The 15,125-nt window shown below is 30.1% G+C and overlaps 2 protein-coding genes across 10 annotated transcripts in view; both read left to right on the plus strand.

The window, feature by feature from the left end:
- Window positions 1–7,072: 7,072 nt before the first annotated feature.
- On the plus strand, window positions 7,073–11,904 carry LOC107073419 (uncharacterized). Of its 7 annotated transcripts, none has more exons than XM_089174284.1 (9): window positions 7,073–7,319; window positions 7,530–7,972; window positions 8,073–8,231; window positions 8,503–8,700; window positions 8,935–9,292; window positions 10,383–10,555; window positions 10,634–10,961; window positions 11,183–11,615; window positions 11,693–11,904. In XM_089174284.1, exons 1-2 carry the CDS (start codon window positions 7,188–7,190, stop codon window positions 7,932–7,934), a joined length of 537 nt encoding a protein of 178 aa, XP_089030410.1. In that variant the 5' UTR covers window positions 7,073–7,187; the 3' UTR covers window positions 7,935–7,972; window positions 8,073–8,231; window positions 8,503–8,700; window positions 8,935–9,292; window positions 10,383–10,555; window positions 10,634–10,961; window positions 11,183–11,615; window positions 11,693–11,904. The 7 variants fall into 7 exon arrangements, with proteins under 7 accessions (XP_089030410.1, XP_089030411.1, XP_089030412.1 ...); XM_089174285.1 differs by having other exon boundaries at window positions 10,383–10,551; XM_089174286.1 differs by having other exon boundaries at window positions 8,935–9,102; window positions 9,213–9,292; window positions 10,383–10,961.
- Window positions 11,905–12,872: 968 nt separating this feature from the next.
- The window catches only part of LOC107072464 (uncharacterized), a 103,304-nt gene continuing 101,051 nt past the window's right edge, over window positions 12,873–15,125 (plus strand). For all 3 annotated transcript variants that reach the window (XM_089174306.1, XM_089174304.1, XM_089174305.1), the window contains exon 1: window positions 12,873–13,641. The gene's annotated coding sequence lies outside the window, so the exon portion shown is untranslated. The remainder of the gene's footprint in view (window positions 13,642–15,125) is intronic.

Raw genomic sequence — 15,125 nt, forward strand, 5'->3', positions numbered from 1 at the left:
ACATTAATAACAATAATAACAATAATAATATCAATAATAACAATAATAACAATAGTATCAATAATAACAATAATGACAATAATAACAATAATAATAACAATAATAACAATATTAACAATAATAACAATAGGACCAATAATAACAATAATAACAATAATAGCAATAATATCAATAATAATAACAATAATAACAATATTAACAATAATATCAATAATAATAACAATAATAACAATAATAATAACAATAATAACAATAAGAAGAATAATAATAACATTAATAACAATAATAATATTAATACTCATAATAACAATAATTCTAATAATAACAATAATACTCATAATAACAATAATTCTAATAATAAAAATAATGACAATAATAATAACAATCATAACAATAATAACAATAATAACAATGATATTTATAATGACAATAATAACAATAGTATCAATAATAATACCAATAATAACAATAATAACAATATTAACAATAATAATAACAATAATAACAATAATAACAATAATAACAATAAGACCAATAATAACAATAATAACAATAATTACAATAATTTCAATAATAATAACAATAATAACAATAATACTAATAATTTCAATAATAATAACAATAATAACAATAATAACAATAATATCAATAATAATAACAATAATAACAATAATAATAACAATAATAACAATAACAACAATAATAACAATAATAAAAATAATAACAAAAATAATAACAATAATAACATTAATAATAACAGTAATAACAATAAGAAGAATAATAATAACATTAATAACAATAATAACAATAATAACATTAACACTAATAATAACAATAATACTAATCATAAAAATAATGACAATAATAATAACAATAATAACAATAATAAAAATTATAACAATAATAACAATAATAATATCAATAATAACAATAATAATAACAATAATAACAATAACAATATTAATAACAAGAATAACAATAATAATAACAATAATAACAATAACAATAACAATAACAATAACAATAATAATAACAATAATATCAATAATACTAACAATAATAACAATAATAACAATAATATTAATAATATCAATAATATCAATAATAATAACAATAATAACAATAATAACAATAATAATAACAATAATAACAATAAGAAGAATAATAATAACATTAATAACAATAATAACAATAATAACAAAAATAAATACAATAATAACATTAATAATAACAATAATAACAATAAGAAGAATATTAATAACATTAATAACAATAATAACAATAATAATAACAATAATAACAATTATAACAATAATATCAATAATAACAATAATAACAATAATAACAATAATAATAACAATTATAACATTAATACCAATAATAACAATAATAATACCAATAATAACAATAATAATAACAATAATAACAATTATAACAATAATAACAATAATAATAACAATAATAACAATTATTACATTAATACCAATAATAACAATAATAATAACAATAATAACAATTATAACAATAATAACAATAATAGTAACAATATTAACAATAATAAAAACAATAATAACAATAATAACAATAATAATAACAATAATAACAATAATAACAATAATAACAATTATACTAATAATAAAAATAATACTAATAATAAAGATAATGACAATAATAATAACAATAATAACAATAATAATAACAATATTAACAATAATAACAATAATAACTATAATAACAATAATAACAATAATAACAATAATATCAATAATATCAATTATAATAACAATAATAACAATAATAACAATATTAACAATAATAACAATAATAACAATAATAATAACAATAATAACAATAATAACAATAATAATAACAATAATAACAATAATAATAACAATAATAATAACAATAATAACAATAACAAAAATAATAACAATAGTAACAATAATAAAAATTATAAGGATAATAACAATAATAATAACAATAATAATAACAATAATTACAATAATAACCATAATACCAAAAATAACAATAATAAAAATAATAATAACAATAATAACAATAAGAAGAATAATAATAACATTAATAACAATAATAACAATAATAACATTAATACTAATAATAACAATAATACTAATCATAAAAATAATGACAAAAATAATAACAATAATAACAATAATAAAAATTATAACGATAATAACAATAATAATAACAATAATAACAATAATAATAACACTAATTACAATAATAACCATAATACTAAAAATAACAATAATAAAAATAATAATAAAAATAATAACAATAATAATAACAATAATAACAATAAGAAGAGTAATAATAACACTAATATCAATAATAACAATAATAACACTAATAACAATAATAAAACAATAATAACAATAATAATAACAATAATAACAATAATAACAATAATAACAATAATAATAATAATAATAATAATAATAATAATAGTAATAATAATATTAATAATAATACTAATATTATAATAATAATATTGTTGTATAAACCATGAGTTGCTCGGGGCAAACTCCCTAGCATATCTTGTTTCTTAACGTGGTTGGCAGCTGTAGAGGGTTTCTCTATAGTAAAGATAATATTAGACTGAATTTGTTTTATGATCTTTATTGTTAGGATGCGACTTGCTTTTCTTTGTTGTACACTTCTCAACGGCTACGCACAGACTGTACTCGTCTGGTGACCACACTTGCTAGCGTGGTTCCCTAGCCTTCTAGTAACTTAGATGGCGCGACCATCGGTCGTACCGCTACATTACTCCCTTCGGAGCATTTTTCTTATTACATAAAATGCGAAACTTAAAATTATAGATGTTTACAAGTGTATAAAAATATAAAAATATATAAAGATATATAAAAATATTGCATTATCTCTATCCTAACCTAATAAGTTTTAATTGGTACATACGAATCGGTATTGCAATCTTTTTCGACGAACGCTGGTTTTAGTCTTTCTATAGATACATTTATATGTTTTCCTTTATAGTTAATTTTGAAAATATTATCTGTAAGTCTTTGTATAATTTCGTATGGACCTTCGTAAGGCGCTTCTAATGGTTTTTTTACAGCGTCGACCCTTAAAAATATGTGTGTACATGTATACAACCTATCCTGAATAAAATGTTTCTTTTTGATATGGTGTGCTGTGGGTATCGGTCTGATTTGCCTTATATGTTGTCTTAATTTTTCTAGGAATATGTGTGGATCTTGTAATAGCTCTTCGCTGAGGAAAAATTCTCCTGGTAGTCTGATGTTTTCACCATATACCAATTCCGCAGCTGAAGCTTTTATATCTTCTTTTAGACTTGTGCGTAGACCAAGGAGCACTGTTGGTAATATTCCTACCCAGTCTTTTTCTTCGTGGCACATTATTGCTGCTTTAAGTGATCTATGCCATCTTTCTATCATTCCATTTGATGCAGGGTGATATGCTGTTGTTCTAATTCTTTTCGCTCCGACTAATTTGGTTAATGCTTCAAATAGTTGACTTTCAAATTGTGTTCCTTGATCAGTTGTAATTGTAATAGGAGAACCAAATCTCGAAATCCACTGCGAATAGAATGTTGTTGCCACTGTATCTGCTGAGGTATCTGGCATTGGAATTGCTTCTGGCCATCGAGTAAACCTATCGATCATAGTTAGGCAGTATCTCATATTTTTAATCGTTGGTAATGGACCTATTATGTCTATGTGCACATGTTCGAAACGTCCTTGTGGTACTTCTATTTTCGAAGGTACCTGTTTGTTATGACGGCTTATTTTGCACTTTTGGCATGCTAAACATGTACTTGACCATTCTGCGATATCTTTGTTCATCTTTGGCCACATGAAGCTTTTTCCTATAAGGTGTTTTGTTACTCTGCCGCTGGGATGTGACAAATTGTGTACGTTCTTAAAAATCTGCCTCCGTAAAGAGACTGGAACGTATGGTCTTATGCTTTTTCCTACTATGTCGCCATATATGTACTTATCAGAGCTATCGAGGAAAATCTTTTGCAGGTTCCATTTTTCTTCTGCCAAGATATTCTTTAGTTCGTCATCCTCTTGTTGCTTTGCCATTAGCTCTTCTGTTGATACTAGGACTGGCATGTCTATGGTTTCCAGTCTTGACATAGCGTCAGCTGCCACATTGTCCTTTCCAGCAACGTAAACAATTTTGGAAGTAAACTGTCCTACGTAATCCAACTGTCTGGCTTGTCTTGGGCTTGCTTTGTCAGTATTTTGCTTAAAAGCGTATGACAGTGGTTTATGGTCAGTCTCTATTATTAATTCTCTTCCTTCGACAAAATACCTAAAAAACTTTAAACTTTTATAAATAGCTAACAATTCCCTATCATACACACTATATCTAATTTGCGCTTTTTCTAGTTTCCTTGAGAAATATCCTAGTGGTTCCCATTTGTTATCACAGAATTGTTCTAACACTGCTCCAATTGCGCTATCGGAAGCATCAGTCTTCAATTTTAATATCGCTTTTTCTTTTGGGTATGCCAATAACGTTGCTGTGGCAATTGCTTCTTTAGCTTTTTTGAAAGCTTCTTCCGCTGCTTGATTCCATTCTACCAGTCTTTTGTCGTGCTTCTTGGCACCTACCATATATTTGTTAAGTGGATCAAGCCATTCTGCAGCCTTTGGTAAGAACCTCCTATAAAAATTCACTACCCCAAGGAAACGTCGCATATCTGAAACAGTCTTTGGTTTTGTATAGTTTTGTATAGCGTGGACTCGCTCATCCAACGGCGCTATACCCTTATTATCTATCTTATAACCTAAGTAGTTTACGCTATTTTGAAAAAAATTGCACTTTGAAATGTTTATTGTTAGTCCATATTGCCTAAGTCTATCGAATATTGCACGCAGATGTTTTTCATGGGATTCCTTATTTTTAGACGCTACAATTATATCATCTATGTAACAGGCACAAAAATCTAATTTGCTTAATACTATGTTCATAAACCTTTGGAACGTTTGCGCCGCGTTACATAAACCGAAAGGCATCACTGTGTATTCGTACAGACCAAAAGGTGTGATTACCGCTGTTTTTTCTATATCTTCCTCAGCCAACGGAATTTGGTGATATGCTCTAGACAAGTCTATTGTAGAAAATATGTTACAGTCACAAAATTGTTGCGTGACGTCGTGTACATGTGGAATGGGGTACCTGTCTGGTACCGTAACGCTATTTAGTCGCCTATAATCTCCACATGGCCTCCATTCGCCGTTTTTCTTTGGTACCATATGCAGAGGGCTCGCCCATTGACTCTTGGACGGGCGACAGATTCCTTCGTTGACTAGTTGCTGAAATTCGGCTTGTGCGATTCGCAGTTTTTCCGGATTTAGCCTTCTTGCTCTCTCTGCTATTGGAGGGCCTTTTGTGATTATATGATGTTTCACCGTGTGACTGATGGGTTTCCTTGAAGTTGGTTTCGTTAAATCTGCGTACTCCCTAAAAAGTTCTAAATACGGACTATTGCAATTAATGGTCAAAATGGTTGGAACGTCAATGTTTACTAATTCTGCTTTCCTAGAAAGCAATGTATTGCCGTCCAACAATTTTTTGTTTCTTAAATCAGGTAATAAATTATAAAAATGCAAGAAATCGGCGCCTATTATTGCTTTAGAAACATTCGCTATAATGAATCTCCATGAAAAATCTCGACGGAGTCCAAGATTTAAGTTTAAAAGTTTTTTTCCGAATGTGTCTATTTCTGCACCATTTGCCGCGTACAACTTACACGTATTGTCTTTGGTTTCACTTATCGAAGTACGTGGAATCACTGAGACGTCTGCACCAGTGTCTATCAGAAAACATGCTCCTGTTCTCCTATCATTTACCATGAGGCGCAGGTTTCTCGTCGCGTCGTCAACTGCCTCTATTTGAGACGCTTGCATTAGTTTTCCGAAGGCTTTCTTTTATCCGGGCCTGTCCACTTGCACGGGGGTCTGCACTTCCACGATTGTTCCGCGAATTTCCAGTGGTAATAACATAGGCCGTCATTGTTTCGGTGTTTGCTTGATGATCGGCTTCTACTTCGGGATCTTCCGCGGAAACTTCGGTACCTTCTTCTGCCGCGCATCAATTTTTCCATCTTCTCTGTTAGTTGCGCGATTTCCCGCTTGATTTCCGCTACCTCGCTGTTGATTGTTGTTTGAGCGGTACTTCTTATTGGCGCTGCTTCAGTAATGGCGGCCGTTTCCGGCAGACGCTCTCTCCCGAGGATCTTGTCACCCATTTCCGCTAACTTTGCAGGTGACGTAATTTCGTCTGCAATGGCGAGGATCTCTTGTATCCTGGTTGGCATCCTTTGCATCCATAACGTTAGGAGCATTTTTTCGCTAACACTATCACCTGCTAGGCGTTTCATTTCTCTCCAAAGTTCGGACGGTTTTTTGTCTCCTAACTCAATTCCCATTAACAATCGCCTTAGCCGTTGTTCGTCGGATTTAGTTAGTCTGTGTATTAAGGCTTCCTTTAAATGTGTATACGTACATTGCTCGGGGGGGATGCTAAGATGTCGTGTACCTCTCTTATCAGCGTGGTATCCAAATTCCTTAGCACCGCTGAAAACTTTACGGCATCCGATTTAACGTTGTACGCCGTGAATTCCTTTTCCAACATTACGAACCATAAATTTGGTTCCTCTTTCCAAAAAGCTGGAAGCGTTATATTTCTAAACTCACTGGCGTTGACTTCCTTTGTGTCGGTATCGGCACGGGCCACGTTGGCTTCGCTGGTTGATTGTGCCATTGTTCTTCCTTTTTATTATGTTTTCTATTTTAGTTTTTGTATTATTTTTTTATTTTTTTACGCGGACGTTCCCGGGTTTCGGCACCAATTTACTGTAGAGGGTTTCTCTATAGTAAAGATAATATTAGACTGAATTTGTTTTATGATCTTTATTGTTAGGATGCGACTTGCTTTTCTTTGTTGTACACTTCTCAACGGCTACGCACAGACTGTACTCGTCTGGTGACCACACTTGCTAGCGTGGTTCCCTAGCCTTCTAGTAACTTAGATGGCGCGACCATCGGTCGTACCGCTACACAGCGACGACCGCTGCGCCATCTCTCGTCAGTCTGAGTAGAGAGTCATTGCGTGCATAGTGTTTACTTCATATTTTTCATTAACAATTGTTGAAAACGTGATACTTATTTATGAAAAGTAGTATTTATTTAAAAATAGTAAATAAATGTATTGTTCATGGGTGTACAAGTGGACTAGTCAAGGTTCGTAATAGGAATGCTAAATTAAATCGGAGAAATACGTCTTTATTCACTGTACCACAGGTAATATAACCTTAATTGATAATTATTAATTAGTAATATAAAAAAATGCAATGATGTAAATGGTCTAATCAAACTGAAAGTAAAAAAATTTTTTTCTTTTGTTGTTGCTGAATTGTATCTTTAAAAATCCTTGTACATTTCTTCTATTTTTCTACGTTTATCTATCTTCAATCTATTGCAATTCACTTAATAATTTAATTCTTTTCAAAGCACCCTGATCTGGTAAAATTTTGGAGTAGTGGATTAAACCAGCAATTAATACCAAAAAAACAATACGTTTGTGAGTTACACTTTAACGAAGAGGATATCATTAAGAGTGATAAAATAAAAATGGCTAATGGGATTGAAGAAATTTTTAGGGAAAAGTATTCGCTTAAGCCCAAAGGTATTCCAACGTTAAATCCTACCAAGTTGTGTAAAATCAGGAGTAATACTAATAGCAGTAGTAATACAGTTAAAACTCCAAATGTTGTATGTGATATACTATCAACAAATGGAAGTGTTAATAATGTTGATACCAGTGGAAGTGTAGCAAAGAAAAATGAGAAAATGATAATAATTAATAATTCTGTGGTAAAAATTGTGACCGTCCAAAAAGTACAGTTGCTTCACTAACTTCTGAAGAAATTAATAATTATGAGAATGAAGAACAGGTAAAAAAATTCTGTAAAATTTTATTGTTGTAACGTCTTATCGTTATAATTTACCGATTGAAACCCACAATAATATTGTAATTATGTTATTTATTCACAGTCACACGAATTGCCTGGTTCAAAGATTGATGTTAAGAAGTAATCTACATCAACAATTATTAATGTGCTAGAATTCAAAGCTTTACCAAAAAAATGGCTAAAAAGTAAAGTAAAGAATTTGAAATTTCGTGTTACAACTAATGACAAATCCAATATCTCGGTAATGAATTTCATTTTTAACTATTATTTCTATAATTTCTATAATATAATCTAAGTATATTTCTTCTTGATTAGTAATCATTTTTATGAAAGTCATTATTTATGGCGACAAATCTTTTTGAATATATCGCGCACTACGGTTATAAATTCCTAGTAAAAACAATTGTATATCTTTTATAACATTTTACATCTCTGAGCTTTTGTTACTAATCATATTTATTTTATTGCTTTCAAATCAAGATTAGATAATTTTATTTCTTTATCTATCATAGGTGTTTATCATCGTGCATTGGTGTGTCACAGCCTAACGAAAAGTACAAGAAACAAATGAATGGTTTCCGATGTGTTGCTTGCCGAAAATTGCGACACAAATTACTGAATCATGATTATCTGATATCAAAGATCGCTATGATAGTTTGAAATATCAGGACAGTCTCAAAGAAAAGCAAATTAAGCGTCTTAAACGAAAAGTATATCTTTATTTCCTGTTTATTCCTTTTATTTTGGTTTTGAGATTATTTATTACAAGATAAATCTCAATAATCGTAAAACTTTACCAATTTGAGTTACACGTCCATGATTAGACTTTTATACAATTGTGTATCAAAGATTTGCAAATTCCAAAATTTATGTGGTGCTAAAGAATGATTAATAGTTAACTATCTGAGATGATTTATATAAAATTATTCTTTTTTTTTGTGCAGATTAAATCACTCTTACAAATAATTAAAGCGCAAAAAGTGAACTCTATGGCAAATAAAGATGAAGCTTTAAGAAATGAAATTTCTATCCCACCTCCGTTACAACAATTAGCAGTCCGTGCTTGTTTTAACGCTGTAAAGGCTAAAACTACAAAACAAAGAAGATATACGGTACATTGGGTTTATGAATGTTTATTACTTTGCATAAAAAATGCATCTGTGTATGATCGACTCAGAGAAAGTTAAATTCTCTCTCTTCTTTGCAAAAACACACTTAATAGATACATCCAGAAGTTGGGAAAACTCAGTATTTCTGCTGGTAAATGTCGGAATAAATAATTAAAACATACATCAAATTTATGTAAGTACAATAAAAAATGAGTAGTTTTATGAAACTACTAACTAATAATGACATTTCTCCTATTTATGTTTGACTCATAATAAAGTTTCAAATGATTCTTTGCTTTAATAATTACTATAATAAAATAAAACTCTAAGTAACTGAATATATGTGGGATTCCCCTTCTCCTGTCAGTCTTCCTAAAGGATATCTAACAAGCAAAAAGGAAAGAATTCCGCGGTGTTGTTAATAGGTTGATGTAGAAAGAAAAAACCTTTCTTCACGGATATGCAATATATTCAATATAAAGAAATAAAAATACAAAGTGATGATACAACGCCTTATTTACTCGGCTACTAAACGATGACTGACTCTTGCAGTGATCCCAGAGACTTTAGTTCGTTTTATCGACACAGGGGCGTAAAATTATCGTACGCCCCGGGAAAATTTGAAATCCGACAAAAATCCAACAATTTCTCGGATAAAATTTTCAAAAAGTTGATGACCTTTTTTTTTAGCCATCAAGTTTCAAAATCCTATCATGAAAACGATGATAACAAAAATGAAATTTGTCTTAAAATAATTAAACTTAAATCTTCAATATCATTCAAATGGTGAGGTTTACGGAAAAAATATATAAAATACCTTTTTTGTAGAGTATTAAGTTTCCTACAAAATTCTTTAACAACATTTTTCTGTACAATCAATTAATGATAAGGTATGAATTTTACTCTATTGGACTAAGAAAAAAATAAAAAATTGCTATGCGGAGGATCTTCCTATTAAAATTAAGAGCTCATATTTGGTGAGAATTTTTTTAAGGTGTCTAGCAACCCATTTTTCCGTGGCACTTGTAAAAAAAAAAAAATAATTGATTTTGTTGACCTACCCTAATATATATATATATATATTCAGTTACTTTAAATTAAATAATTGGAAAATGTTGTAAAATTAATAAAATTGAGATATAAATAGTCCCTACACCCTGTTTTCTACTAAATTGCAATACCTCTATCCTAACTGAACAACTCAAATACTTTCTTTTTTTTTTACTAATGTTTACTTTTGAAGCATTTTGAAATAAGAAAATAATAATCTTGATTTTCACTAGGTAATAAGTGACTTTCTAGAATATTCACTATGGCACGGTCTCGGAGTAATCCATCACCAGGACCAGGGACAGCGCGTTATACGCACGTCGGTTGTTACTCCGCGCAACCAGTGACCAAAACAGTACCTGGAGATTTGAAATTATTCGTAGGACTTAAAAAGCAATCGTCGCAAGTGAATTAAAAATATCTATTACTTATTTATTTTAAGTAGCCTTTTATGCTATCCTAATTTACATAACTCAACTTACAGATTTCATCAATAACAGTTGCTAATTACATATAAAAAAAAAAGAATGATAAACAATTTTACATTATAAACGAATAAAGCTAACAAAAATATAATAGAAGAAATCTTATAATCCACTTCTGTATGGTATATCCTAAAACATGGATCAACATATAACGCTACATTACATTCCTTGCATTCATACCTGGTTTCTCTACGAATTCTGTGATTACTGCATACTGCACATTTTCGAAGAGGATTTTTTTTTTTTGGCAGACGGATTCATATATTTGCTTGGACAATACCTTTCAATAAGACGTAATGGGCTACCATCCATATTACTACCTCTTCGGTATGCAGCTGATGTTTTTAGATATTTCCCAAATATTTCAGTTATAAGTAATAAATGAAATGACGCGAACGATAACTCCTTACCTGATTTGTATTTATATATTACATAGAAGTTCCAAATACTTACAAAATCTAACAAATAAAAAAAAAATGGTTTATACCATTTATAGATTTTTCTTGTACATTCAATAGTACTAATAACCATGTTCGTCTTATCGACAGGGCCCATAGAACTCTTGTAGTCTAGAATACTTACGTCTGCTGTATATATCGATGGGCTCCTAAGAACGTATATATACGCCTACCGTGCATATTGATGGATTTCGCAGAACGTATATTTACGTCTACCGTATATATTGATGGACTTCTAAGAATGTATATATACGTTTACCGCAGTGAAAGGGTTAAAAATGTTGGAATTTAAAGCTAATGACAAAAAACTACTTAAGAAAAAAAGCCGGAAAACCAAGAAGGAGAAATTTGCAAATGAAAGAGAAGAAGTTAAAAAAATTCTTGTTCGCAATCACTTCCAGTACTCTTACCATATTGAAAATGACCTTACAAGCAACTCTTGAACTGGAAGAATTTTTACACAAAGAATGCAACTACGAATATTTATTTATTGACGTCTCACCTTAATCAAGATCAACTGGAAGTATGTATTATTGTTCTTATCTTGTATCATTTATCGTTCTTTTACTATTTTAACATTTTTATGTTTATCGTTTTCAGAAATTTTTTGCTATCATAAGAAGTGTTTGTTGCTGTAATGATCATTCAGACACCATTCTATTTGGACAGGTTCTCCAATGACTATGTTCATATTTGCTAGTCACCAAAAAGTCACAAAAGAGTCTAATGTGAGGTCATTTCAATAGTTTGCCTTTAAGATGTTAAAAATAAAAAAGATGTTGTTCTAATAAATAATTGAGTAGTTAATCAAGGTCTTGAGAGTGCAGTTGGATAACTCTTTATTTTGACCACAAAATATTACCCTAATTCATAAATAATAATTATTTTCTTCAAAATTATTTAAATTAATGAAACATTGTCTAAATTAATTATTGTTTGGAAAATCGTGTGATAATGAGATTATTATATGATAATATATATAATACTCATTGTTCTTGCAAAATATTTTTTATACTTATAGTACAAAGACCACTCTTTTTTAATTTGTTCTTTAATTGTTCAACATTCCACCTAAAATATTAATTTTCTTCGTAAATTTTGGTGCTGCCCTCTCTTCCAAGTTTGACAAAAACGGATCTCCATTGATGCATACCGCCGGCGGCCTGTGATCCCATTCGTACGATAATTATCGTACACGTCACATAATTTGAAGCCTTGTACGATAATTTCTGATTATTCGATATTTAAATATAATTTTCGATATGTCTTGATTTTGTTTTTGTTACGCGACTCGCGATTCAGTTGCAGCGCACCCTAGATCACTCAGTTATTTATGTACAATTCAAAATTCGTGGCGTACGATCCATTTGGAATTTCGAAAACTTGATGACGTTTTTTTTTTTTTTCGTCTACAAATTTAGGAAAGGTGCACCCCCACCACACCACGACACGATCCGTGTACGATCCGTGTACGATGCGGCCTTCTATCTCCCTGCGGACCGCCGTCAGTTATGGTTTTCATGATAAAAAAATTTTTTTTCTCGATTTGAAGATCTTCCCGTGTAGTTATCGAACCGCCGAGTAGACTAAACGATTAGTTAACGTTTTCTATCTAAAAAAAAAGGTCATCAACTTTGAAAAAGTTCAAACGTGGAAACTTTTTCCACATTTTGAAAAGTTTGTCCGAGAAATTGTTGGATTTTTGTCGGATTTCAAATTTTCCCGGGGCGTACGATAATTTTACGCCCCTGTGTCGATCAGACGAACTAAAGTCTCTGGGATCACTGTGACACTGGCTACCATGCCAGTTTATTTCTCAACGTGACGTTGTTAAGTTAGTGTTGTCGACATTTTCTCATTTCTCTTATTCTCTTTCTCATCATCGTTATTTAAGATCGATCGCTATTTTTCGAGAAGTTAATCAATTCGTATTGAAATATAATTGACTACATAACCGTACATAACCTTAAATAATCTACAATAGAAAAAATATAAATTATATTTTCTGCTTATATATTATAAAATAATCGATTCACGTGTTACCAGTGATATCGATAAATCGAAACGTTTCGATTTTAATCGTTACTCTTTTTCGTAACGTTTTTTTTTTTTTTCATTATATTTGCCGTATATTTGCCGGCATACAATACTTCAATTATTTTCGATCTATAAAAAAAAGAAAGAAGAGAAAAAATATAGTTTTGAAAAGTGCATCGTTCTCATCAAAAGTGCAATTCACTATAGGCAACGAATTATCAGCTCATTGCCTTTTTTCCAAAAATTCTTGTGCACGTGTTCGTTCGTCAAAAACGTTCGTGATTGCAAATCCCTGGTTTATGAATTATACTACAACAATAGCATCATCAAGGAAACGTCTGAGTGCAACTTAAACGACATAATTAATAATTTTTGTCCTACTCAACTTTCGTTGCGAAAAAACTGCGACCACACAATTGCCATGTGACCACCAATGTGAATTCGTATCATCGAACTAACCCAGAGAAAAATAAACCAAATCGCAATTTATGATGCATCAGCTCAGTATCAAAGTAAGTTATTTTATTTATTTACTTTTTCATTTCTCTTTTGAATATTTTTTTCATTTTTTTATTTTTTTTTATTTTACATATTGAATTCTTTCTCGTATCTTCTGCTTTTTTTATCAAAAATAGATTAGTTTTCATAAAAACGCCATGACGGTTAATTTGAAAAAAAAAAAGAAACAAAAAAATGTTTCCTAACAAAAAAAAAACAAACAGAAAGAAACAAAATATTTACTAACATTATTTCCTCCAATTTGAACAATTTACTATTTCCAAATGTCTACGCGATATTTAATATGGAGATTAAAATATTTGAGTAAATTAACGGAAATAGGAAAACTTTTTTTTTTTTTTTTGAAATAAATTCTTTTTGTTCGGTGAAAAATGAAAGTTCCGTGGAAAGTTTTTAAGGTTTTCATCGTGTTGTAACATGACAAAATCATATTTTTGAAAAAAAAAAAGAAAATATTTGTATACCTATAGCTTGTAGATTTTAACCCTTTGCACTCCGCTGTCTCACCGTATGAGACATCGTGGTTCTAGCCCAGGGGTCGGGAACCTTTTCAGTCGGAAGAGCCAAAAATTAAAATTTACAAAATTTCTAAGTTTTTAAAGAGCCACAAAATTTTTTCTTGCCAACAATAAATAGTACTCGCATAAATAACATTAGTTTTTTGTGCCTAATCCTCGTTAGTCGATTCAGAACGATTTTTAAATGTTTCTTTTTTCTTTTTTTTTACTAAACTCCTTTAAGAGGACAGGTCAACAAAAAAATCGATTTTTCTTTTCGATTTTCTGAAAGAAAATTATTTCAAAATTATTTCTTCAAATTTTGGTAAAGATCCGCCTATTATTTACGAAACAGTAGTAGTTTAAACTGAGCGCGCCGTATCGCTCCAAGTAAGTGTCCAAAACTGTAAACGTTAATTTCTTCTATTCGCGTATTTAAAACGGTTACCCTCGCTGCGTCCAGACCATTTATCCGATCCTTACCAAATTTTGTACAGTAATACTAGATACACGTATCTAGGGAATAAACGGAAGGATTTTTCGAAAAAATGCCAATTCTTTTCTCAAAAACTCGGCGATTTTTCTGCAAAAATGTCAATTTTTTCGTAAAAAGTCGACTATTTTGAGAAAAATTACAAAATCAAAATTTCCTGCCGTTCATTCCCTGCGCCAACATCTCTACTAAAGGATAACACTCGGTTTTTATTATTCTGATGAACCAATTTTTGCCAGTGAGGGCAACCGAAAATCACCTTTTTTTTTGGACTCTTAGAAAAGTGGCCACAGACGACACAATTTACAATATTTTTACACACAAAAAATTGTGAATATAGTTCAGATATATAACTTACATATGCCAAAAATTTGTATTGATATTAATAAAACTAGCTTCAAAAAAAATTCACAAAAAAACCGCTTTTTTTTTTTGCACTCGAAGGTGACGTGTCCCCTTAACTAAAGAGCCGCAGCTTCACATCCAA

This window comes from Polistes dominula, unplaced genomic scaffold, assembly GCF_049000335.1.
Source record: "Polistes dominula isolate Pdom_NZ unplaced genomic scaffold, Pdom_raw_medaka contig_307, whole genome shotgun sequence".
NCBI lineage: Eukaryota > Metazoa > Arthropoda > Insecta > Hymenoptera > Vespidae > Polistes > Polistes dominula.

What these genes read in the sequence shown, in the direction of transcription:
- LOC107073419 (XM_089174283.1), top strand. Translation starts at nt 7,188, where the DNA reads ATGAAAAGTAGTATTTATTTAAAAATAGTAAATAAATGTATTGTTCAT. An exon ending in CTTTATTCACTGTACCACAG is followed by an intron (nt 7,320 to 7,529) that starts GTAATATAACCT and finishes TTCTTTTCAAAG; the next exon opens with CACCCTGATCTGGTAAAATT.